The sequence below is a fragment of the Labrus bergylta genome, chromosome 11, assembly GCF_963930695.1.
Source record: "Labrus bergylta chromosome 11, fLabBer1.1, whole genome shotgun sequence".
Classification (NCBI taxonomy): domain Eukaryota; kingdom Metazoa; phylum Chordata; class Actinopteri; order Labriformes; family Labridae; genus Labrus; species Labrus bergylta.
Genome location: NC_089205.1, coordinates 5,369,616 through 5,396,712, shown reverse-complemented (window position 1 = coordinate 5,396,712; position 27,097 = coordinate 5,369,616). Strand labels below are relative to the sequence as shown.

The 27,097-nt window shown below is 41.1% G+C and overlaps 1 protein-coding gene across 1 annotated transcript in view; it reads left to right on the top strand.

Annotated features, from left to right (window-relative positions):
- ulk2 (unc-51 like autophagy activating kinase 2) overlaps positions 1-27,097 on the top strand; it is a 42,715-nt gene that overhangs the window by 8,465 nt on the left and 7,153 nt on the right. The window contains exons 4-19 of the mRNA XM_020649021.2: positions 9,680-9,712; positions 11,723-11,759; positions 14,118-14,291; positions 14,952-15,025; positions 15,348-15,449; positions 15,539-15,597; positions 16,509-16,591; positions 16,684-16,734; positions 16,814-16,902; positions 17,669-17,837; positions 18,754-18,811; positions 23,093-23,242; positions 24,952-25,097; positions 25,184-25,264; positions 26,450-26,712; positions 26,806-26,984. Of these exons, the coding sequence (XP_020504677.1) occupies positions 9,680-9,712; positions 11,723-11,759; positions 14,118-14,291; positions 14,952-15,025; positions 15,348-15,449; positions 15,539-15,597; positions 16,509-16,591; positions 16,684-16,734; positions 16,814-16,902; positions 17,669-17,837; positions 18,754-18,811; positions 23,093-23,242; positions 24,952-25,097; positions 25,184-25,264; positions 26,450-26,712; positions 26,806-26,984 (1,748 nt within the window). The remainder of the gene's footprint in view (positions 1-9,679; positions 9,713-11,722; positions 11,760-14,117; positions 14,292-14,951; positions 15,026-15,347; positions 15,450-15,538; positions 15,598-16,508; positions 16,592-16,683; positions 16,735-16,813; positions 16,903-17,668; positions 17,838-18,753; positions 18,812-23,092; positions 23,243-24,951; positions 25,098-25,183; positions 25,265-26,449; positions 26,713-26,805; positions 26,985-27,097) is intronic.

The following is a 27,097-nucleotide window of genomic DNA, read 5'->3' as shown; positions in this document are numbered from 1 at the left end:
AGGAAAAAGATAATTATAGTGAGCGGGTCGTTATTGCAAAAAGGAACCTCAAGAAGGTGAGCAGCTGGGGTCATGTGTCACCCTGAAGGGCTCCATGATACCAAACCGCTCAGTATACATGCATGCTACAACTTCAGCAAAACTCTTGATTTTATTCAGATTATGGATTATAATTAAATTAAATCAAAATGTGTGTTTTGTAAAACAGAAATTAGCTTGTAGTTGCCTAACATCATTTGAGTTCCTCCCTGAATCAAACAGGGTTTCTGGGATTAGATTGAAATGCTCCACTATGGAGAGTATTGCTTCAGTTTGAAAACATCTGCGTTGCTTCAGAGAAGAAGTCATTTCATCTGAGGGGAATATTTTACAGCAGATTACCATGCTTAAACATGCTTTGATTGGTTTCTAAAAACAGCTATCTGCCACATCTGTTTGTCTATCTTTTTTCATTGGGACTTCAGAGAGCTCGATGTGAAACTGCAACTTCATGCCTGCATGTCTAAGAATAGATTTTAAAAGACTACAACACCAATACAAACCACTTACAATGCTTTTGACGAAACTGTGAAGTCTGTGGAAAGTATGAGTCAGTAGAGAAGAGTGCATTGTACTGAATGTGAAAGGCAGCACAGTGAGCACACTGTCACGTCTGCAGTATGCTGGTTGATGCTCATCTGTGAACCCATGTTCTCTTGTTCAACGCTGGAGCTGGAGTCTGGTATCACATGTTCCCGGCAGCTTCAAACCGAGGTGGATAGAAAAGAATGTGATCTGAAAATACACAGACATTGCTGCTTGAGGCAGGATATCGGACTCTGTATTTTTCATAGCTTCCTCTCTCTAGCACAGGGGTGCCCAACCTTTTTTGAACCAAGATCTACTTTTAAAGTTACTAGTCTGCCGAGATCACCATGCCACATAGTGAGCCATAGCCTTTACCAACAGCCTACAAACGCATTTAATACTCAAACAACAAACAGAAAATAATAAATGAGAGTTCTGTAAAAAATAATGCAATATCGACATACTTTTTTTAAACTCTTATTTTAGGGTAGGCTACATTTTAATATTACGTTTGTATTTATATCACATATGTTTTTCCCTTAATTTAGTTTACAACAAACAACTTCGTTGTGCGTGCGTGCGTGCGTGCGTGCGTGCGTGCGTGCGTGCGTGTGTGTGTGTGCGTTTGTGTTTACCTGCACGTCATTGCGCATGCCTGCACTCTCTCTCTCTCTCTCTCTCTCTCTCTCTCTCTCTCTCTCTCTCTCTCTCTCTCTATCTCCGCCGCTCGCTCTCTCATGCACGCAGCAATTTCATGAATAAATGAAAAATTAAATACAAACAGGTCGGAAGTATACTTGGGTTTCCCACACAGGTATCGTGTGTGGGAAAAACTGCAATGAGATGAAATTGAAATCACTTTTCTATTTTACAATTGTATTTTATATTGACTAAACATCTCGCGATCGACTGAGAATCAGTCAGCGATCTACCTGTCGATCGCGATCGACTGTTTGGGCACCCCTGCTCTAGCATCTATCATTGGTGCATTAAAGATGCTGTCAGTTGTTCTACACAGAGAGATGGGTTTCTTCTTCCTGACCGATGGTGTTTTATGTGTCTGATTGCCTTCATGCAGTGGTTGAACAGCTTCTACATAAATGTGAAACATGTCAACACCAGAGATTCTGGACAGCTGTAAGTAACAGTAAATCCGACTTACATCAGCTATTGAGTTATGTGGCAACCTCTTGTGTTTTAAAAAACAAAGCCAATGCTGAATGGCAAAAAAAATTCAGTTCCTTGAGTGTCCACTTGAGGCTGGCGCCAAAATGAAGGGATCCCCATTAGGTCTCATATTAAAATGTCCACTTTAGAGCAGAAATTAAAACATGTTTCAGACTTGTTTAGAAGATGAATTTTGGTATCAATAGCTTATTTCTGAATTGTTTAAAACTATATGGGCAGGATGGATCTTTTTTATAACTCAGTCTGATTTCATGAAGCTTACCTGTAAGTGTTTTGCATGTATTTGCATAATTAGAGGCATGGCTGAGTTGGCTGACTGGTGGGTGTGTTGTAGATCTTTGCCAGGAGGCTTAGGACCCTCCTCAGCTCCACCTCTTAGCCTGTTACTCGACTGATTGAAAGTCAGGTTGAGATAGCACCGTCATTGGGCTCCTCAGAAACCGACGGTTAACGTCACCAACACTACATTCATGTTTTATACAGTCTGTGGTTTCTGCTGATGTGAACACAAAATTAAAGACAGCTAATTCTGAATATCTTCCCCATCTGGAAACTTCTCTTCTGTCATAAATATTTCTCACGAGTAGATTTAGTAGAAGTTAAGTGTGCTTATGTATGCTTACATTTAGTTCACTTCCTATAAGGAGATACAAAAGGAGATGAAAACAGTTGAAGCGATGATAAAGCACTTCCCACATAGTAGAGGTTCTTCCTGTGTTTGCGTAAGCCTCCCACAGGGACCCTCCTGAACACACCATCCACTCCCCCACCAGTCTCCTCATCCCTCCATCAGACCATTTGATGTAATAAACTCTTCCAGAGGCAGATTACTGAGGATGAGAAGCCCAGTCATTACTCTGCAGGCAGGACTCAGCAGAATTGACCTACTTCCATTAGTTGCCATGTTTTTCTAACACAGTATATGTGTTTCTAGTCCGTCTACAAACCCCCTAATTATGAGAAATGTCCATCCTCTCCGTCTTCTGCCTGCTCCACTTTTCAGAAAATGTGTGCTCAAACAGGCTGTTTGGAGATTTTTGGAGTCCATTCAAGTCCTTTTGAATATACAAAAGTACCATTTATGTCTCCAATAAACTCATAGAGAAGAGAAGGTGACACTGCCTAAGTTGTACAAATACATTGGCAACATTTTGGTACCAAATGTTTTACCATTGTGTTTGTATATCAATGTAGATATCGATATTGTTTGATTTTTGTTTGGTATCTTACTGAAGTTTAAAAGTCTGGTATTGTGACATCTCTTGGGTCGGTTTGATTTTAAAAACTGGTTCTAAATATCCATATGTATCAGTCATCAAAAACCAATTCCTTAGTTGAAAGTTTTTAATATGAAAAACAAACATGAGGGTTTAATTGATTTGTTGATGTTATCATTTCATGCATAAAGATACAGTGTTCATGGCTAATTGTAGGGCACAAAAGTCTTCTAAAAATCTGGATTTTATAACTTGGATTAAAGGCTTGAGTTTGATTATGTATCCCTACGCCATGATTCTGTGAATGCTTTAGGAAATAAACACACAGATAAATGTTTTTTTTTATAGGGGATGTAGTTATCCATAGTGGATGTAAGCTCTTAGCACTACACAGACTCTTGGATCTGGCTGCACTTTATGCATTCTCAGTCCCTCAAAGAGCACTTTGTCAATTATGTGGTTTGAGTTAGTTTGTCCGTTCACTTCCTCTTTGTTTCGTGATTTATTTTGTCCGGCCTCTGTCACATTACAGCTCCAAGGCACACGATATCACTGTCTATTTTTCAGCTGGCCTTCCTGTCCCCTGCAGTGCTGGCGTGTCTGCAGCCATTGTAGTTGCGTGCATTTCCTCTCTCACTCTGCTGTGCTGCATTTGTTTTGTAACCAACCCCAGCTGCCACTTTCCTTTCCCTCTTCTTTTTTTTTTTTTATGGTTTCCATTCCTTGTTGACTTTGTATATTTAGTTCACTTTTTCCACATGTTTCCATTTACATCATGTCTTCTTGCATTCCTAGTTGGCTTCGCCTCCGCTGCATCAGCTGTTGTTGTTGTTGTAACCACGTGCTGTATGACTGCGTTTACACAACTGAACTGGAAATGTAACCAGAGCTGCTTTGTGCAACTGTCCAGTCACGCCAAACTTCTGTTTAAGACGGGACAAGCATAGATCTTTACTTTCTACTCTTTTTTAAATCATTTTACCGTAATTGGATTTTCTTAAGTAAACGTTGATAAACTGCTATACATTACAAATAATCCCAGCATTTGGACAGGTTGAAATTATTTGGGTAAACAATTGATGCAAACAGTGAGCATCAAATAGGCATGTAGATGTTGAAATATCTTAAAGGGTCATAATTAAACCTTTTTCTGTATGCAGGCTATACTAACTGTATTAACATCTCACAGTGGCTGTAATGTCTGATGACCTACAAACTCAGCTCTCGTGGTCCACACTACAGGTGGCTGCTGATAGGCCTGCTGACAGTCGATGGCGGCTGGGAAAGGGCAAAGCTTTGAGTTAATAAGGGCCTCATAAAGAGGGCCGATTGTGAGAGTGTGTGACCTTTTGACGGTGCTTCAGGGCGTGCAGATACTCACCCTAACGGCAGAAGATACAGAGTTCAGACTGACTCTGTGCAGACTCTCTGCTGTCGAGTCTGAAGATTAGATTAAGATTTCAGTGCTGGGATCAGATAAACTTCAGCCGCACCAGTAGAGCTGCTATGTCTCCTAGGTTGTCTGTAGATTGTTGCACCTAATGGTCAATCATTACTGAAATATTGTAAATAATTCAGTAAGTAAGGAACTATGTCATTTGTTGGATTGTAACAAATGTTAATATGCTTAAACTCTATACTTTGAAGGGAAACCTTGAACTTTGAAGGGAAATTATTCCTCCAAAGCATCCTTAATTTAGCCTTTTCATTGTGAGCATTTTTCTCTGCTCACACACACACACACACACCCACACACACACACTCACACACTTGCAGAGCTGCTAGCATGGCTTTAGTATCAGTTGTAACTAACAGGATGCCAGCAAGCTTTTGACAGATGGTGATGTGCAGGAGGAGGAGAAGTTCAACACAAACAGGCTCAGTTTTCACAGCAGGATATTGAAAATGAAAGTGAAGTAGATTTGTCTTTAAAGCTATTTGAAGTATCAGACGCACATTTTCAGCTCCCACCACAGCGAACTCTGTGTGTTTCTAACTCGCAGTGCACCATATAGACCACACTACATTGTATCAATCTGAACACTGAATAAACACGGAGTAGAAGAGCTTATGCTCTTTTGACTGTTTGATTTAGTTTCACAATGAAGGTGTTTATTCACCCAGCACCACATTGTGAAATAATGCGCTAACACCACACTACCTCAGCATTTCTCATGCTCTTTGCTGAAATCACAACAAAAGAAAACACTCACAGATCTTTTCTCAGGACTTTGTAGCCATGCAGGTTTTCAGTGTATGCAGTATCAGTTTGTGATGGAAATGTCCTTCAGTTGTAATAACATCAGACGGTATTACAACTTAAAGCTGTGATTTCCAACATGATGTTCTTCTGTAGTTGCAAGGGGACCATTTTTAATGGTATATTTTAATTAATATTGTGGAGAAGCTGTACAAACGTTTTCTTTTTTGATTTGATTAAAAAATATCATCATATCAAAATTAAGTGGAGTACACACGACCAGATAATCAGGCTGATTTTGGCCCGATTCCCCGCCTCCAACAAAAAGTAAGCAAAGTCTTGATTTTTTTTGATCGTTCTAAAGATTATCTTGTCATGTGATCCGATCTGCACTAAAGAACTACTTATCTGCCCTGGTTTTAAATAATATATATGAAACATGTTCAATATTTACGATCCGATATACTGCTCTGTTGGGGAACCTCGAGGACAGCTGTGCTAGTACTCTGTGGATCGTCACATGGTCAGAAACGATGGCCTTAATGGTGGAAATATTTGGCTGTAGAAAGGAGAATTGTTGTCATAGCTGCTAATGCAGATTAGGAGTTGAAATGATTTGCACACACAAATTGAACCTTTTGTTGTTTGAAAAGATGATTGTGATACAATAAGTAGAGTTTAACATGTAGAACTGCTTTTTAAAAATCTTCTTGAACATGTCCTCTGTCAGCTCTTGTGAATGCAGTAAACCTCAAAGGTTGCTTATATGTGAATCCCCAGCTGTTTCAGTGGGTGAAGAAGTCCCTGCTTACCTGTCTGCCTCTCAGAATAACTTTGCATTAACAGAACACTGCAGGGCTGGACGAGGGAGTACGTGCGCCCATGACAGATCCGCTCCTTTATCTCTGCTGTAGTTTAGAGATGTGCTCATTTACTGCATTTAATGACAGTCTTAAGCACACAGCTCAGCGGCTCCCTGTCCTCCTTCATTGAGCTGTTAATGTTGAGCAAGCTGCAGCCATGTGATGTAGACGGCTCTAATTATAAGGTGTCTTTATGTCGGGGCTCCTGCCTCCCTTCTCTCTCGTCTCTCTCGCTTCTGTTGCATGCTACAGCTGTCTTGATTTACCATGAAAAATAATTTATTTCTTTGGATATTTTATGAATTTGAAAGTCCCCTAAAATGCCAAATGTTGCTAAATGTTTTTAAATAAGTATGAGCAGCCATCCACAAACAGTCTTAACACCATTTTGGACATCAGTGCATTGCAGAAACCAGAGATAAATTCAGCAGGTTAAATATTACTGGACCTGTTTGGAACACCAAGAGAAAGCAGCAACACACTTAATGGACTACAATTACAACAACTCTAAGATTTTAAGACGGACTACATGTGAGTGATCACTACAGCAATTTCAGAAATTTAGTAAGACATGCGGTACACTCCAACTACCTTGTAACTTGGATTAAAAAAATTGCTTTATAAAGGTTATTATCATGTGTCCTGAGCATACTTAATAAACTAAATAAGGCCAAACAATGACGTTGAAAGACCTGTATAAAGCTAGTGAGTTCATGAGTAGCCTACTTACTGTACTTTATTCATGATCGTGCGTGCGTGCGTGCGTGCGTGCGTGCGCGCGCGCGTGCGTGCGTGCGTGCGTGCGTGTAATTACAGAAGGTATTGAGGCAGGTCTGACAGAATAGGGGGGCTTAAAGGAAAACAGGGGCAGTACATGTTCTTCTTGGATAAAGGGGAATTTTTGGAGCTCTGTGAGTTTTCCTAGAAAACCTGCAGAGTGAACCTCGCTGGCCTCCATCCAAATTCCTGCACAGATTTTTTCTTTTTTCTGCACTGATATTTAACCGGCTGAGACCGCGGCTCAGAAGAAAAAAAACAACCTGTTGCTGCACACACACACACACACACACACACACACACACACACACACACACACACACACACACACACACACACACGCGCGCGCGCGAGCACACAGTCATCTGAACGGAGCATGTGCTTAGTGTGTAACATAATTGCTGACCACTCACATGATCTGCCACACATGTGCCTCTGTTACATAACAGATGTTGCACTGGGACTGTCGGACAACAAGGACGTTTTGGAAGACAGATACTTTTTTTGTTGTTTCACATTTCGCTTTTTTTTTTAGATTGATTCCACATTACGGCTGTAACGATCTCTGTCGTCATTACGTCTTTGTACTTTCATATTGATTGGCGTAACTATGGTGTCCATGTCTGTGAACGCTCAGACAAACACACAAGTACACAGCGCTGTTCTCCCCTGCTGGCTCTGCAGACCCTTTCTCGCCCTTGTGACGGATTTGTGGCATCAAAGACCTACTGAACTACTTTAACATAACTACTTTACATTTCACTGCACATCTGTATGAGTATGTGACAAATGAAAATCTTCAAAAATCTTGAATCAGAAGGCGCTGGAACCTTCCAAGAAAAATGTTTGAAAAAAATGAATTGTCTTCGATGGTGGCCCCCATTACACCTTCTTAACATTCAAAGTGAAGGCAAGACGTCACAGGGGCAAAGCGAATACTGAAGTGCTTAACAACTGCAGTTCAGTTGATGTCACTCATCACTGAGAATATGTCCATGTTTTTTTTTATTGTGTATCGTAATAACAGATCATAAACCTGCAAAATAACAAACGTCCTCCCCTTTTTACACCAGGCACAGCCACGCCGAACATCAACAAACAGTCCTGACCTTTTGTACTCAGTTATAATGAGTGTTTTCCTGCTGAAGATGTCACTCACACACTTGTCGTCACTGTGTCCTTCTTTTTACTTTGCTCTCAAATGACACAAGTTTTCTCAGAAGTCTCCGGATTACATATGCCGGACAAAGAATGCCTGCTCTTCACAACACGCATAAACAAACATACATACACACTTATACACTCTCTCCCCACCTCCAACCCTCTCCAGTTTGTCTGTGTCCCATCCCCCCATGGTTTTACATAACCTTGCACTACTGGAGTTGCAGCTTGACGCAATAACTGAACAACACACCAACCTCAGTGTAGATTTTGGCTCACACTCACTCTTGGCGTTGTGCAGTGTTTTTGTGTTTGTGTGTCTGTTTTCATATCTGAGGATAATACAACCTTTACTTGCTTCTGTCCTGCTGCACATTTGGCCACTACATGTAAAGTTAATGACGACAGAGGGACTATTTAAAACATAGTGTTCTGGGTATTTTTTGCGCTGGACAGAATGTTTTGAGCCATATCAATGTCCAAAGTCCAGATTTTGTATTTTCCGACGCAGCCAATAATCGCACTGTACCTTCTAGAAAACAGTTTGAGCTGTTTAAAACTGCTTCCACCTCCTCTAAGCCGTCACAAACAAAGGCTGCGCTGTGTGCTGCTGTCCCCACCTGCCTCTTGAAATTCATCCCACTTCTGAGCAATTAGGCAACAAACCAAACTAAGGCAACTGCAGCAACCAGAGACGACAACACTTGAAGCTGCCAAAGGACACGCACGCTTAGAAAAATAAATGTTTCTCCAGGCAGCAGCTTTTCTTAGAAGTACTCTGGTATTTGTTGTTATCAGTTTTCTCTGACGTGGATTGTGCAATAATGTTCTGCAGTGTTCCCCATGATGTGTTTGTGTGTTTTGTGGTGTGCAGGTGACATATGAGTCACCCCCCCCCCACACACCCCAACCCTGACACTGTACTCCCATCCCCCCCTCTTCTGCAGATTGCACTGCATAATACATCCCCATTATGTAATCCCCCCCTGAAGCCCCCTTGCCCCAACACACTCTCCCACCGATACAGTCAGAATGGATACTGGTGGCCCTTCCCCCATCACCAGCTGCCCCAGTTGGAGAAATCACAGTGTCGGATTGGAAAAGACTGAGCTACTTAACAACCAAACACACAAGCCCATTAGCTCGGGGTCACACGTAGGCTGACTTCATGTTGGTACGGTGCTGGAGCTGGTGATCAGATCACAGGATTTATTATATGTGGAACAGAAGGCTTGGAAAAATACTGGACTACTATGTGTTGTGCAGTTTATGTGCTGCTGTGTCACTTTTTCATTGCCAACACAGAAAGGTTCACCATTGTTTCTTGGTGGCGTTTTAAAGGTATAGAGATGTAGGTCTTAAGTTTATTGTGCTTTACTACCATGGCCTTTGTTGGAACGCTAGACACTACCGGTGAACAGGCTATTACAGACTGTAGACAATAACCTGCAATTTAATGTTGGCTAACCCACCCACCTCTAGGAAAGATTAATACCCACCAGTTAGTGGTAAGACAACAACAAATAAGTACTCTCAACATGAAATGTATTGACTTACGGTTGATTGAAAGTTGATAGTTGTGAAGTACAAATCCACTGCCTATTTCAAACACTGAATTCCAGGATATTATACTGTATGTACGTATATGTACGTACAGCTGCTTGATGAAATGACTTCTGTCATTAATTCTGTCTCTTGTCTTCCAGGAAACACCCAACTCTGTGTTCCTGGTCATGGAGGTAAGTGTCAAAACATGACTGGATGTTTTATGAACCTCTACTCACATTCTCCTCTACTTTACATTGAGTTATTTTGTAAAGTTAAAGTTTATATTATTCTATAATGCAGAGCCTCTAAAGAGTCCTTGAAGCTTTCTTTGCTGAGTTTTGATCTTCCAGATCCAATACTGGCCAATATTTACCCATTTTTATTGTTTTCCTCTCTTGTTTTCTTTCACATTGTGTCTACATTTCCTCTCTCCTCTTGCTGACAACCTCACCCTCGGCTTTGTCCACTACTTTCCACGCCCATTTCGCAACACTCTCTTCAGGCTGCAGGGTAGAAAACAAACCCTGACTGAACTCCTCTGTATTCTAGGAATCACGTTTCCCAAAAGCCTTTGCCAAAATGTTTTCTTGATCTATGTTTAGAGCTGTCTACAGTTCACTCCATGATTTATCCTGCTGAACTGTAATATGACAAGGTTACATTAACTTATGGATGGCTCTATGACACAGGTGAAAGCCAAGAAGGGCAGTTTGTGGCTAACGCACATGGCTTTTCATTATTCAACAGTAAAATTGTTAAAAAAAGGAATACAGCGATGGTCATGCCCTTGTTGCTAAATCTAGCTAAATGAAAGCTCATTCCTAATGTTTAGCCTAGCATGAAACACTTAGTCTTACTCAAACATTGTTGGAAACATCAGATGAAAGTGTTATGAAGAGATATGTGCACAGAGCCAGGTGTAATCCAAAAGAAAAAGAAAGCTGTTCCCTGTGAAGGCTAAAAAAAAAACAAGTAATTTGTTGGAATAATGTTTCAAAGGAAAGGAGATGTTTGACTTGGAACATTTTGTGCAGCTTTCTGCCAACGTGCAGTCGCAGGAATTGTTTAAATAAGTCTCAGTAAACAGTAAGCGAGCCAAACAGCGAGACAACAGGATGGATAGATACTGAAGATAACTGTATAGCTCTCTGGGACACAAACTCTAAACTGTGTTGTGGTTTAATTAAAGCTTTTAAGCATAAATTTAACTATTTATATGGATGTGAAGTCTGCTACTGTACCTATACACAGTATCTGGAAACAGGTTAGCAACAGCTGTATTTGGGGCTTAGTTGATTGTAAACGTGAATAAGTCATGTTTTGGGACTTCTAAGTACTATGGTATCTAGAAAAGTCGATTTTTTGACATCATAGCTACCAAAAAATAAGTCCTGGGCCCCCAAATCAAATAATTCCTTTGTTTTTATTACCAAAAATTGCAACCAGTCCCCTGCCCATCGTCTGCATTGCACATATGCATCAGCAACATTTGGGTACTGAAAAATTACTAATTTATATCCTCAATTTAGACTTTTCTCTCTCTTTCACTTACTGCAGTTCATGCTTCGTGTTCCTCAACACAAACTCCTTTCTTGACAGTAAACAAATGCATTGCACGGAAACAGGAGTCCAACCAATGGCTACATCTGAAGCTCCCCCCCCCCTCAGTAAATCTGCTGTCAATCCCAGAGGATAAACCCTTTTCAAATGATAGCAGATGGGTTCCAGGGTTGACTTGATGAGGTTTTTCTCAACAATTTCCCCAGTTCTGGAAGATAATGAGAGGCCAATTTAAGAGCCAATTTCATTCCCCTAAACCTTGAAGACATGTTTCCCTTTTTAACAGAGTACACAGACTATCTTTACCAGTGTTTGAAACACAGCTCGATGGTAGTAAAGCTCTGTTTGGCTTCCTCTGACTTGAATCAATCTTTCTCGTCTTTGTTCATTCACTCAGCAGTTCTTTGTCTTTTGCCCCACCACAACAAACTTAATCCATCTGTTCATGTCTTCCCTCCTGAGAACTAACTGCACTCTGCGACTGAGGTTGTCAGCACAGACACAGATAAAGTCAATCAGAAGATTAATAAATGAGCCACACTCAAACAGAGATTTAATGTCAAAATATGCTTCTCAGCTTTTCATTGTTGCACTTGGATGTAAATGTTGCTGATAGCATGTATTTCCCCCCCCACATTCAGTACTGCAACGGAGGCGATCTGGCCGACTATCTGCAAGGTAAGCATCACACTAATCTGTCTGCACCCCACATGCACACACAGATTATTGTTCATCATAACAAAGTTGCTAATGTTGCAGAGGAGGAACAGCCATGTGAATGCAGCTGCTGGGAGTGTAGGTGTGGGAATGTGTGCACGTTATTGAGCATATATGATTTGTGCATAATGTCTGATTTGTAGAATAATGTAGGCCTGTATCTTGTGGGGATGTCAGAGAGTACATGGGTGTGTCTTTGAGTGAGTTTTTGTTTGTCTTCATGTGGGGGTGTTTGTCACTATGGCTTAGTACAAAGAGTTCCTTCTTTAGTTCAGAGCTGACTGCACAGTTTATATGCTCTTGTGATATTTAAAACAAAGGTCAGCATTTCTACTCATCGGCAACAAGTTGGCTTAAAGGATAATCCTGATATTTGGAAACCTAGGAAGTATTTTTACATATTTTGTTGTCTAGAAAATGCTTCTGTGGACTGCTTTAGCCGACAGCCTCTTGCTTTGTCCACCAACAGGCTCAGATTGTTTTTCTAAGTGTCTCACACCATTACAGCCATGATCCATACAGAGATACACCTTTTTGTTGGAAAGTATGATGCATTTATCAAACCAGAAACGGCCGTTAAATCGCTGTCTTTAAAGCTACACGACTCCATTAACAAATCCCTGACTTTTAACTTTGCAGAACAAGAGAGTGAGAAGTGTACCGCTGCCTTGATTTGTTTAGCATTGTTGTGTGTAAATGAATGTTCTGTTTGGATCCAGATTTACAATGTATAAAAACCAAAGGCACACATATCTTTGTTGCTATCTTTCCTCAATGTTGCAAGACATCTGGAAAAACAACCTGAACCTGTCAGTGGCAAAAGTAAACACTTCTAGTGAATGCATCAGTTGATTTGCCAGCAGGGACGACAGCGGAAGTTGCAGCTATTACTTAGTTCTTATTTTCTGACCTGGAAAAATAATTTGAATTCAAGGTCGATGTGTTAGACTTCTGCAAGAGCTTTTTGCGCCTCACACTGTTTATGACTCTTTTTTAAAAATTTGATTTCTCTCATATTTACAGATCTTTTAGTCTTATCTTAATTATTGATGCACGGTAGTTATTTTGCATTAAAAAAGCTAATGGTTTGACTTCAGTGAATGCTGAACATAAAAACATTCCCAGTATGTTATTATTGCTGCTGTGTGGAGTTAAAATCTGGTCGCTTGCTGGAATTCCTCCAAACAAGTGGCAGTTTGCCAATCTGCCTGTTAGATAACTGCAGGTGTTTACACCTCTGATACATAAAAACACTGATTGTGTGGCTGGAACTGCTCCTCTCTTATCACTGTACGTTTGCATAATGTACCTGCCCCACATGTCAACATTTACAGTTTACAGAATAGTTCATGGTCAGACTCATCGATGTCGGGATGGTCTCTCTTCTTGAGTCACACTGTTGGTTGTGAAATAAAAACTGGAGGGTCCCAGAGTTCACAGCATACTGTCCAAAACCGGCTGTCCATCTTGATCTCATTAGTCACATTGAGCGCTGCATAGGTAAATGCATAAGAGGATCTCTCATTGGTGAATGATTCCACAACTTACACAATGATCCCATGTTAGAAGTTAGTACGCTGTGGTGGGCAGAGAGCGACTAACCCCTCCAATCCTAGATTAATGTTGATAAGCTTACTAGCTTTGATCTTTGACTACACTGTAATCACAATATCTTGATGGAGAGAGAGAAGGAGGAGAAAGAGAGAGAGAGAGAGAGAGAGAGAGCGAGAGAGAGGAATCCTCTTAGACTCACATCGGATTAGACTTATTTCACTACCAAAGAATCGCCTCGATTTACACTTTTTACCTGAGGATTATGACTGTTAAGTGAGACTGAGTCGTGATTGCTTCTTCTACCTATGATGTAAAAGAAATAAAATGATTCATAGTTGTGTTATGCATGACTTTTTATCCTTTGTCTCTGCCACATGGAAGTGCAGCTAAAGGAAACTAGTTATTAATGTGCTTCATTAGGCTGCAGGAAGCATCTAAATGAGATCAATGGGCCAGCCTGAGGATAACTATCCTGAAAAATGATCATTACAATCAGGGCCTATACCCTGAAAACAAACCTGGAAGCGTTTGGACTGTTGGGAGCCTTTTATGGTCTGCTATCCAGGTTCTAGAGATATTCATGATGTGCAGGTACAAGACAAACAAAACAGGGAAAGACCAACTCCGGAGGTCAGAAATATGGAACATGGGGAAAAAAACATTTTAGAGTTCCTTTTTGTTACTTCAGGATGAATGGATGTGCACTGAAAGACCCCTTTTGATTTCAATCACAAGTTATCAAAATACATTTTATCTCTTCTTTAGCTAAGGGGACTCTGAGAGAAGACACGCTGAGGGTTTTCCTGCAGCAGATCGCTGCAGCCATGCGCATCCTCAACAGCAAAGGAATCATCCACCGAGACCTGAAACCTCAGAACATCCTGCTGTCGTATGTGGGCCGCAAGAAGTCCAACATCAGCGGCATTCGCATCAAAATAGGTGACAGTAATCCTCTCCATTGGGTTGACACAAGTTCATGATAAATGACTGGTGCTTTGAGTGTCACAACTTTTCTTATAATTTTCTGGTAATTGAAAGTCTGCACATTATTTTTATTTGGCAGTACCTTCTGTTCAGTCCATATTTTCCCAAAAAGTTACAACACATTTAAGAATACTTAAAAAGCATTTTTGTAATAACGCTGAGTTTTAATCGATTTTGTTTTCTGTGATAGGTACATTTTGTTTTCCTGAGATCTGGACTTATTTATCGCTCTGTATCTCAGGATGCGTTCCTTTTTTCCTCTGTGATAACAAATTGATTTCAGCTGATTTCTCAAGAAGTTTACTTGTCACAGGAGAACCATCGTTGTTATCTTGAGATATAACAAGATAAAGCAGTTGAGATCTTGAGAAAACAACCAAGATGTCCTTGTTTTCACAGGAATATGGAATAAAATAAAATGTACAGATGTCTGTCCTCTTAGGGCATCAGATGAATGCCTCTCTTACAACCCCAATGACATTCGTCTGTGTTGTTGTTCTGTTCCCTGTGTTTGTCTTAGAGCATCTTCTAGAAACCAGGCACAGAGGTTAAAGTAAGATGTAAAACTTCCCACGTCTTTTTCTGACTGCTTTGTTTCCTGCTTCTGTCCTGCAGCTGACTTTGGATTTGCACGGTACCTCCAGAGCAACATGATGGCAGCTACTCTGTGCGGCTCGCCCATGTACATGGTCAGTGTGTTTTACTGTGTGTGTGTGTTTTACTGTGTGTGTGTGTGTGTGTGTGTGTGTGTGTGTGTGTGTGTGTGTGTGTGTGTGTGTGTGTGTGTGTGTGTGTGTGTGTGTGTGTGTGTGTGTGTGTGTGTGTGTGTGTGTGTGTGTGTGTGTGTGTGTGTGTGTGTGTGTGTGTGTGTGTGTGTGTGTGTGTGTGTGTGTGTGTGTGTGTGTGTGTGTGCAGCTGAGCTCAGTCCTTCTTAAAGTGAGCTGTCAGCTTTCTCAGCAGTGCATAACAGTGTGTTGCGGGATCTTTACTCGTGATCTTTAACCTCCACAGGCCCCAGAGGTCATCATGTCCCAGAACTACGATGCCAAGGCCGACCTGTGGAGCATAGGCACTGTCATATATCAGTGTCTGGTCGGAAAGCCACCATTCCAGGTTGACATTGTGCTCCACTTACAGATCAAAAATATGTTCTGTTATAAGTTGTGTGTCAAGACATCTGATTTGTGTATTTACATTTTCAGGCGAATAGCCCCCAAGACCTGAGGATGTTCTACGAGAAGAACAGGAACCTACAACCTATGTAAGCCTCTTTTCTCTCATTCTGTACCGGATAAAAGTCGACGATTAAAGAAATGAGACCATGACTTAAACATTTGAATTTAACAAATCCTTTGGCTTTCATAGTCAAATAATTGCAATGAAAAAAGGCAAAAATAATCATTGCAATGAGCAAATACAAGTGTTAAGTCAATTAAGTTAAGTTAATTATTTTATACATAACTTTTTTGTTGCATTTTTAACATGATTAAGTCATCTTTTTCATATTCTGCCTTTGAAGTCTGGGCCTGCCATATAACAGTAGAAAAAAGTTAACAAGTCATGCCATACTCTCAAATAATGACGAGCATATATGATGAGTTAAAAGGAACAAACACATTTGCAAAGAAATGAAAATAAGAAATAGAATAAATGGAAATGCAGAAGACTGTCTTTAAATGTTAGTAATTTCTTATTCCATTTTTCCAAAATAGTTTTCTCATTGCTTTACTGATGTATTCTTTTTAATTGCCCTGCTAAAGCTCCATTGGTTAATGACCAAAATACCTGCAGAAGTAATGACGGTCACATCAGTCTCAGCTGTACACTTGTGTGCCATTTATGGGCATCTAACACAGTGACCAAGGTGAACATATGACTGCATCAGTGTTGACCTTACAGGATGTCGGCATGGTGATAGCATTTAGCTCGTAGCTCAGTTCAGTCTTAAGTATAGCCTCAGAGAGCAGCTAGCCTGGCTGTTAACTTGTTTCTATTTACGTCTTGGTGCTAAAATGCACCGTGCATTCCTCCCATCATCTGACATGCTTCAGAATTCATGTCATTAAGTCTGACGTACATCCCAACCAGGACTTTATTAGAGCACACAAAGTTGCACGTAGCAAACTCAAAAGGAAACAATGTTGTTAATGTTCCCATGCTCTTGTTACCCAGCATCCCACGGGAGACGTCTCCACCACTGAGCGACCTTTTGCTCGGGCTGCTGCAGAGAAATCAGAAAGACCGGATGGACTTCGGTGAGTGGGGACATAAAAATATTAAATCTAAGAGGTTTTCTCAGACTGTCTTATTTTTTTGTTACAATCTACTCTTACCTATTCTTCTGCAGATGCATTTTTCAGCCATCCTTTCCTGGAGCCGACGTCCACCATTAAAAAATGTAAGTTCACATTCCCTATTAAACTAGATGACTTACTTCAGATTAAAAACATGATTCACTTTTTATTTATTGCTCTCAGCTTGTCCGGTGCCGGTCCCCAGTGCCTCCAACGCAGGGACGGACAGTTCCTGTGGCAGCTCCCCGTGCATCCGCTACAACTCCCCTCCTGTGAGTTTAATTTACTTTATTAATCCTCATTCAGAGGGGATTACACTCACACTCTAACAAAGGCATTAAAACATTAACTATGCCTCCCTGTTGTGCTCATATTTGATCTGCATACTTCTTCGAGCACAATCACAGGGTTCCCCCAGATCCTTAAACGTTTAAAGGTCACATATAATAATCCTCCTTTTCAACCTGTTTAAATAATACTCAGAGATCCCCAAGACATGTCCGTGAAGTTTCTTGTTCTAAATCCACTCTGATCCTGTATTTGATCATGCCTATAAACATTTAATTTATATTTGTTTGGGTCTTATAAATTCTTTAATCAAATTTTAAAGTGTGCAGCAACCCTGAAACAGTGCTTGAAAAGTAAAACAGGGTGTCCAACAAAGGGGAAGTAAAAAGACTTATTTTTTATTTACCTTTCATTACAAGACTTTTTTTTTAACCTTTTCAGTAATGATCCACCGCAGCTAGTGAAAACTCTTTGTCTGTAAATAGGTCCACTTCTGGTTGTAACAATGTATTTCACAGTGGCAGATCTAATCTCACAGCAGCAGTGGGAATTAAGGCTTAGACTATTTCCCAGGATGTCAGAGTTCTCTACAACAATGTGATTTCATTACTTTGACAGTACAGTCAGCACTGCCCTGCCTGGAAGCTTTAATTGCATCATTCAGGAGGCACATCAAAATTGAATCCTGTTTTTTCTCCTCTCCTCCATGACTCCCTCTCTTTCTCTTTCTCTCTCTCTGTACATGCTCAGTCTCTCCCAGACATGCAGACACTCGCAGAAGATGGTCTGTCCTCCCCGCCGCTTGGCCCGCCCAACTTCCTGCAGCTATCTAAAGAGTCAGCAGGAAGCACGAGCAGTAAGAACTCGTCTTGCGACACTGATGACTTTGTCCTGGTGCCAAACATTTCAACTGACAGCTGTAAGTTTCATCACACATACAACAACTGTGTTTATCAACTCAGGTGTTAAAATCTGATTATTTAAATTAAAATAAAATAAATCCCCATTTTGGTTTAATTGAAAGTATCTTTAGCTTAATGCTATTATTTTACATTTATAGAAAATTAGAACTGTTACTTATCTCATTGATACTCGATTTGCTGATGTGTGCAAGAGTGCTTTAATTTATACACAACTTGGTAAAACGTCAAAACATTTTGCAGACACAGACAGGAAAACAGCCCATTCAGTCCTTAAATTCAAACATTTACTTGTAGATAACCATGACCCGTTACAAATATACTTTTTTTTCCTTGAAGAAAAAAAAACGTCTGTTCTTTTCCAGAAAGCAGATTTCTTCAAATTGCAAACATTTATAGACACACCATGACTTGGATACACATGTAGGGAAGTCACATTCATTACCTGCTCATGATCCCTACAGCACACATGCTAACACACACACACACACACACACACACACACACACACACACACACACACACACACACACACACACACTCTCTGAGCACATGTCACCAAATCCACAAACAGTAAGTTAGACAGCTGCTCACCATTTCACGCTGTAATTGTAGACATCAGTCCACAAACAGGAGACAGTCACATGTAGCCTATTGACTGGTAAAATGAATCCTCATGCTTTGCAGCTGCTACTGCTACACACACACACATACACACACACACACACACACACACACACACACATACATACACCTACACCTGCTAGTGCCCCACTCAAATACTGAACAAAAAGCTGAGAATTGAAAGTGTGACAGTGAGTGACTTTCAATCACCTTGTTACTGCTGATTTAAACATCTGTAAAGCCTGTTGCATCCTCATCATGATTTTCTTTAATTCCCCTCTCCCTCCTCAGATGATCAGCCAATGGGAGTGGCTCGTCGACCGTCCAGTGAGTTCCTCATGTGTGGAGGGTGAGTAGATGTTGAGTACCAGAGACGTAATGTCCCATTTTATTTCCCCCCTTTCAAAATTTGGGTAAGAGGTAATGACAGAGTGAACTCGGAGACACTTAACAACCCCTCTGTTGCTCCAAAAGGATAATAACAAAGACAATAGTGATACGAATGATGACAGAGAGGATTATTCTGATATGAAGTAAAACAGTACACATAGTTAAAGTCAAAAGTTCATCAAATCATAACACCTAACCCCTGATTAAAAAAAAAGTAAATAATAAAACGTGTAATATAAAACTAGACAAACAACATGTTTACTATTTAAAAGGCTTTCTCTACATAATAAGTTTTATGTAGTTACAGATAATGTTGCACATGGCCTTAAGTTCAAGTAAATCAATGAAGAATGTAAGAGCCAGGTCACAGTGCTCTTTTAAAGTCATGAGTTGAGGTCTAAAATAAATAATATTTCCTAAAAAAAAAAATGAAACATTGCGAGAGTGGGAGTGATATGGTTTTGTCTTTGCTCTTAGAGCGTTTTTAAAATTAGAGATGACCCTTACACTGGAGATCTGCTTCAAACTTCTTATTACTCAGGCAATAGTCCATACAGAAGTCTGTTTTATTTCAAAACATCAGAGTCATCTCACATACAGAAACAGAATCATGTTACTATACCAAGATGCAGTGAAAATTCATATGAAATCTATTTGTGCAGTAAAGAAACAATGTTAAGTTAAATAATTAAAATATGCAGGTATGTTAATAAAAAAGAAACCTGGTGATTTAGAGCAGCAGTCGAATAGCTGATGTATTTCTTTAAACTTTAAATGATCAGATGAGGGTCTTCAGAGGAGTTTAAGTTTGTGTTTATTTGTTGTGGTAACAGTCTGAATGTACAATAGCGTGCTACAGTCACCATGCCCCATTAGGATCTCATGTTTAAACTTATAACCAAACAAGTTATGACCCAGTAAGAATAAATAAACATGTACAGGTACAAAGATTCAAGGGGCAGTCGAGCGGATGGGGAATATATTGACAGGCACAATAAACAAAGTGGAAATAACAGTTTAGTTCAAAGAGTTCACTAGTTGCCTTGGAAACAGAGAAAAAAGCTAGCCTGGCTTTGTTTAAAGGTAACACAAGATGCATATCAACATATTTAAAGTATGATCATGAACACATTCAATCACTTTCCAACAAATATTGTAATTATTTATGTCCCAAACCAAACTGTAAAAACCAAACGTCTTGTTTTATAGGCGTTGGGGGCTGGACTTTTTTTTTTTTTTACTGTATTTTTCTAATTGTTTGGTCATATATAAAATACCAAAGGGCATTAAAAGGATTCCAAAAAGTAGCCCGGCAGTGTCTCAAACTCATCAGCGAGGTTCATGGAGTATGAACTGGATGTTTTCAAGAGTCAGGGCAGAAAATAGATCGACTTTGCACTTTATTGTGACACGATGCTGTGACTCAGATTCTATTTCACACACGGCCTGGAGTTCACGTGTGTGTACGACCTTACAGACACACACACGTGAACTCCAGGCCAGGTCGTACCATCTATTGTTTGTGTGTGTGTGTTTTCAGGTCAACGAGGCTTCCTACGTTAGTAGCTCTCTGACCGCCAAATAAAGAAAACACTCTCCTCTCATCCTGACACCAGATATCACACACACTCACTGTCCGTTTGTCACGCGTGAATCCTCTCGCCCACCTCTAAATCTGCCTGATTAGCGAGTTATGAATCAGACTCTGAGCCAAACAACAAGGTGGAGCTGTGTGCTAAATACAGCTCCTGACCCAGCGAGGGCCGTGGGATAAGAATAGACTCCTTACACATACTAGATCTGGTCTTCAATAACAAACAGTGAATGTGACCACTGTGCCCCAGCTGTGTGTTAAGAGACGCATACTTGCTTCACATCTTCACCAACACATTCTGTGAACATCGTACTGACTGCGTTTTTCTGCAGGTAAATCCAAATAGAACATTTTCCCACTCATCATACTGAATACACAGTTCAACCTCATGTCCTTTTATGTCCTATTTATAGTTTTTTAATCAAAGGTTGTTTCTTGATTCTCTTGATTACATTTTTTCGGAGTCATGTTTTGAAGGTTAATTTAATCTTTTGCCACATTAAGCCCCCTTCCCACAAAACCCTCCAAGCCAAATATTGTCCCTTTCTGACGGGAGAAGAGATGATGTTAAAAGGACACTGTCAGACGGAGCGACAGAGTCTGACGCCATGATGACAGCTTATATCAATGCTACGTGTAGTTTGATCATTGTATTCCCCCATGGAAATCCGATCTGCCACCCCAAATCCCAGAAGATTGCGTTTTTGCTTTGTCAGAGGCAGTACCATACTCATTATAAAATCAAGTATGTGGGCTGGTTCACACATGCAGCTCACCTGGACAATTTGGGGAACATTTTCTGGAAATTTGTCATGTGTGAAAGGGGCTCAGTTGGCAAAATGATAAACCTTGGGGAAAGCTGTAGTATTGAATTAAGGTCGATGCATGTTTAAGAAACCCTCTACTTGAACACAAGTCATTACAGCAGCTGTCTCAGAAGTGGTTATTTTCCTATAGTTTACAGTTTCAGAACCATCTCAACAATCCCTGAAGCCTGCTCAGCTTCATATAGGTTCTAATTTAAGGGTAGTGTAAAACTGAATGAAAAACTGGCAGACATCCTGCTGCTGTCTGTCATGCTTTGTTCTTCCCCACCCTTCCTTTGTAGATAACCTGCAGCCAGACACCACTTTACACTTCTTCCACCCTCCTGTTTCAACGTTTTGTACACAGCCTCGAGCAAAACAGTTCCCCTTTTCCGTGACACTCAGTCTGTTTGGTCTTTGTTGCTGTTCTGTCTCATCCTCATCTAACCGTTAAGGCCGCCGGCTTTACTCCCTCCCTCCTCTCTCCTTTTTGTCTCCCTTCATAGCACTAACTCTTTTACTACGAACATAAATTAGTTAACAATCAAAACAAGAGGAACTGCTTTTTTTCTTCATTACAGGAGGCATTCCTTGCAGTTTAGCAGCACCAGAAACACTCCCAGAGAGCTCCTCAATCAGAGCCTTGTTTGTCGTCTGTGCCCTGTGTGTCTTAGATTGATGGCCGTCAAGGAATGAGATAGATAGATAGAGGAATACTGTGTGGGCTATAGAAGAAAGCTACACTTAACAAGACAGAGAGACGATGTGTAGGGGGAGATGAATAAGGAGAAACAAGAAGCGACAAATGATAGAAAAAGAAAGAGGTCGACATGGTTTGATACCATCCCCCCTCTCCTATGCTGCTCAGTTAAAATCCAGGTCAATGTAGAGGCAACTGACTTGCAGATCGAGTACACTCTTTTATAAAGCAGCAATTCACTGACCTACAAATTCTCTCTTTGTGAAAAAGGAGAAAACAGCACTGCACAACATATTAAGCCTCGCCTGAGGATCAATAAAGCTTTTAGCAACCTGGAAGAAAATAGGAAGCCTCCATGATGTGTTTCTGTATCAGGCTTCCTCCTGATCTGTGTGTGGAGAAAGAAAAGCACAAGGTTTTTTTTTTTATCTCCAAATCAAACAAAGAGGCTGCTGTCTGTGTCTTTGTCTGTACTACTCTGTGCCTCACGTGTCCTCCACTTTCTCCCCTGTAGACCCTCTCAGGCTACACATCATTACATAAGAGTGGTTTCCAACTGGTGCCGCTCTCTTTAACGACCATATCCCTCACTCCCCCTCTTTCCCTTCTCTTTATATGTAAGCAGAGGCCTTCTGTGGATGACTCGGTCATGACTCCTGCGTTTGAGAACATTTTGTCTCCTCTGGAATAACAAAAGAATGCAAATGAGCTGTGTCTCTTTGCACTTCCCCTCCTGTGTCTGTTGAACATAGAAAGGACGTGCCTCACACGTGCTGTCGACTGGCCCTGCCTCTAGCCCCGCCCCCAGCAATAGGCTGTGAGCTGATTGGTTCTGCTTCTGTGTTTACATGGGGAGCCTGGCCCCCTTTCTTTTTTTTTCTCTCTCTCTCTCTCTCTCTCTCTGCACTCACGAGCAGCAAAGCTATACTTCAGTTCCTCATCCTACCTTCCCAGCGAAGTAAACAAAAAGTTGGAGGCTGTAGGAACAAATTGTCTTAATTGGTGTTAAATTTATAACACATGCCTTTTTGAGATTATTATGGGTTTTGACACCCCTGAAGATGTCCTGCACATATGGAAACAGCAGCATCAGCTTCGAGCAGAGTTGCTTACCACCCTCACCTCGTTCTTCCCGTCCAGGCAGCAGCAGCCGACTTCAGGACAGACCCCCATGGTGTCCCCACGGGCCGAGACCACCCCCATCCCTGTTCCCACGCAGATCCGCAACTACCAGCGCATCAAGCAGAACCTCTCCAGCAGCCCGACCCCCGCGCTGTACACCTCCCCCAGGTAAGCGCTGCTTTTGCTGGGTCTGACTGTAAGAGATTTAGAAATAGAAACACCAGGAATCAGAATCTGTTTGTTGATATCGTTTTCTTACTTGTGTTTTAGTCTTCATTTTGAAGTGCATCTTTTTCAGGCTAGGTTTCACAACACAAGGCTGTTGCTTCATCAGCAATAAAGTTGCAGAACAGTTACATCAGCTTGAGTTTGGGATGTCCTTTTCCTAAGTCTGGGAGTGTTTGTTAGCAGCTTTATGTAAAGACAAAGCTGATTTCAGGGTAGAGGAAGAAAGAAGGGTGGCACCTTGTTTCATAGGGAGATAAGCTCTGTTGTTCCCATTTACTGTCTTTTGTCTGAAAAGGGAGGACTACAGCAGACTTTGTCTTGCTAATGTGGTTATAATTTCAGTCTGACAGTCTTCTGTATGGGCTTTCTTTTATCTGGTGGTGTCCTGGCTTTGTCATTTACTATTAAATGCCTCCTGTAGTGATCCTCTGGGCACCTCTAGGAGCTAGATCCCTCAGTCTTTGTCCAGCTGTCCCACTTTCAGTTGTCCTGTCTTATCAGTCTGTTCAGGGTGGATTACAGCTCTGACACTGTCCCTTTGACCTAACAGAGGCCTGCCCTCCTAGAAGAAAATCTCACTCATTACATGGAGTCCTGCAAAACACTGCAACTTTCTTTGCAAATCAAACTTCTTGTGTGATATGAGCAATCTGCAAAGAAGATGCTCCCACACATGCTTTCTATTCAACTGTGTCAGGACCTGTGGCAGCCAAATAAGTATAACTTGCTAAACCGGTGAGGTAGCAGTTAATTGCACTGTAAGTAGTTTTTATCCAGTTATGTAACACACTGAGTTTAATACTGAATGAACTACAAAAACAAAGGAGACATTAGCTAGAAGATGTCTTTACTATATGCTAATATTGAATACTTTAAACTGTTACTTTAAATATAAACCCAAAGATATAGTACAGGCAGACAGAGAGCATCTTTGTATACATTTTCCTGGTAAAATTTACAGTGACTAGTACATTAAGAATGTTAAAATAAAGCAATGTACAAGTCAATGTGTTGTCTTGCAGAGGAAACTGCAGACTAAGATCTGGTTAATAGTTCAGCCAGCCTCAATCCTAACTGGTGGCAGCATTTAGCAGCAACAAAAAGATCTATGAAGGAGTCGTAAATATTCTTCCTGATGATCTGGTTTGCATTTGTTGGTAATACAGAGACATCATTGTTTGATTGTGTTTGTTTCATAACCATTGAAGTCACTCTTGTGCTGAAACAGGGCAGATTTTATTTTTCTTAAAGCTCTGAAGAATTAGTCCATGTGCTTATATGTAAACAACTTTTTGTTGATTTTGGCACCCCTAGTGGACAAAGCAGTACATTAATGTATTTGCTGACCTTCTCTTGTACATTTGTAAGCAGTTTTTTCATCCTTCATCCTGCTTTCTTTTAACAGTTAAACTTAAACCTATCACTCAATGTGAAACTTTGCTACGAAAATAAAAAAAATAGACTGTTATGTGCAGGGTGCTTTTAGTCATGTCGTCATAAAATAATGATAGAAAATCTGGTCCCTGACGGCCTCCTTTGCTTTTATAGGTCGTGAAGAGGCATCTCAATTAATTCATGTCTGTTTCATAACCATAAACTGCTCACAGAGGCTTAAATACTTTTTGTGATTTTTTTGTTTTGTTTACTAGGTCTGGAACAGTGAGGCGCTCCAACACCAGTCCTATGGGGTTCCCTAAGGTGGGCTCAGGGTCTCCCAGCTCCGCAGACGCCCCTCAGACGGTCAACAGGCGTGTCTCCATCGGCAGCTCCCGTCCCTACTCCCCTTCACCTCTGGGTAAGAACATGTCCAGACATGTCTCAGCTTCCTAATAACACCACCCAAAGACATGATTTTAAAATAGTTTGTGCTCGTGTTTACAGTTGGGACCATCCCCGAGCAGCTGGGTCACTGCTGCTGTCACCTGCAGAACCACGAGCCTCGAAGCCGCAGCTCTTCAGGAGGTCAGTCTTTACACAGATCCGGGTTAACATACATCTAACTCTGCCAACGTGTTCAACCTAACATGCAACCTATTGTCCTGGTATTATAAGAATTAGCTGCAGCTATGAGTCTTTGTTTTGATCTCTCCTGTGTGTCATGACTTTATTATTGAAAGAGTGCATGTGTCAACATGAGTCAAGATCCCTTTTGAAAGTCTGACGCAGTCGTTACATGAACTCTGCAGACGTCTAACAACTTCTCTTCTGTTTGTGTCGAGAGGTTTGCTGTCATGGTGACCGTGTTTTAAAAGAGAGAAGCTACAATACACACAGTCTGCAATGAAACCTCAGACAGACAGTTAACAGCAGTTACAGTCCTCAAACAAGAAAGACACACAAACAGGCAGATTATATGACTAACGCTGAGTGTCTCTGAAAAGTCTCAGCAAATGTTATGGAAGTGTCACAAGTAGCATCATTCCCTGCGGCTACAGAGCAGGAAGCTGAGAGACAAATGAGTCATAATGATGTTCTCTGACATGCCAGAGGAATTAGAAAGTTCATGATCAATTGCCATCAATACCACATGGATTTCTATTTAAACTTCAGAAATACTTTGGACCCATAAAAGGGAAATCCTTGTGTTGACAAACAGGCCCTTTCTTTCTCCCAGTAGACATCTTCGGCCGACGGTTTGGTTGTTTTGGGGCCTCGCTCAATCAATGGACAGCCATTTTTACACATGCACTTCTAGAAAGTTACAGGTTAGCCTGCCCATGAAATATTCCTGAGCTGCTCCGTCAGACACGTCCCTCACAGTGGGACATCTTCCCTTTCAGACAAGGTTTTTGTCTTTATATCAGTGCTGCGCGTTATTGAATTCTTCACAGTATCAACCAAAAAGCAGAAAAGAAAATACTGGCAGGCATGAAAGAGTATGAAGCTGCTTCCTTACATGTATGAAGATCATATCGTCCATGTAGTGCTTCCACTCATCAGTGGTGAATATTCCTGAATATTTCTGGCTGTGTTCACACATCAGCTCACCATACCTTTTTACAGAAACAGATTAGTATTCCTAATGTTTGTGAACATTAAGAAAATATTATTTATAGAGAGAGAAAGATGGTGAGATCTGTTTTTAACCACAGACAGTTTCTGTACTAACTTGTACAGATATTAATCCATTCTTCTACATTTTCTTAGGATCCCCCGTCCCGTCCTCTCAGCTCCTGGGAGCTCGGCTACAAAGCGCCCCCACCCTGACCGAAGTCTACCAGACCCGCAAGCTCCACAAGCAGTTATCAGACCCTGTTCAGCCCTCCTCCTCTTCCTGCAGTCACTCCCCTCAGCTCGGCAGACCGGCCAGTCTGGGCTCTTCCCCTACCAAGCTCCTGGGGACATCCCCGCGCACGTCCGACTGGCTGCAGAAGTCCCCACTGCCGACCATCATCGGCTCTCCTACTAAAGTGAGTGGAGGGATTATCAATCAATTCATCATTAGTCAACATGACCAAACCAACTCAAGTATCAGTTCTTAAACTTATTTTTTTCCTTCTCAGACCATTTCTGCCCCATTCAAGATCCCCAAAACTCAGGCGTCCTGTAACTTGATGGCACTAGCAGACAGCCCCGTGCCCACCAAGACCTTGGCAGATGCCCGGGATATCTGCGCCCACCACTGCAGCCCGTACCTGAGTGGACGCCCAGCTGCTCCAGAGGGCAGCAGGACATTTGGCAGGTGGGTGTCCTGCCTTTTTCCTTCTCCTGCCTAAACTTTATTCTTCCAATAGAATTTTTTTTTATCCTAAACATGCCACGAGGGAAAGAGAGAGATCAGCATGTTCCAAATTT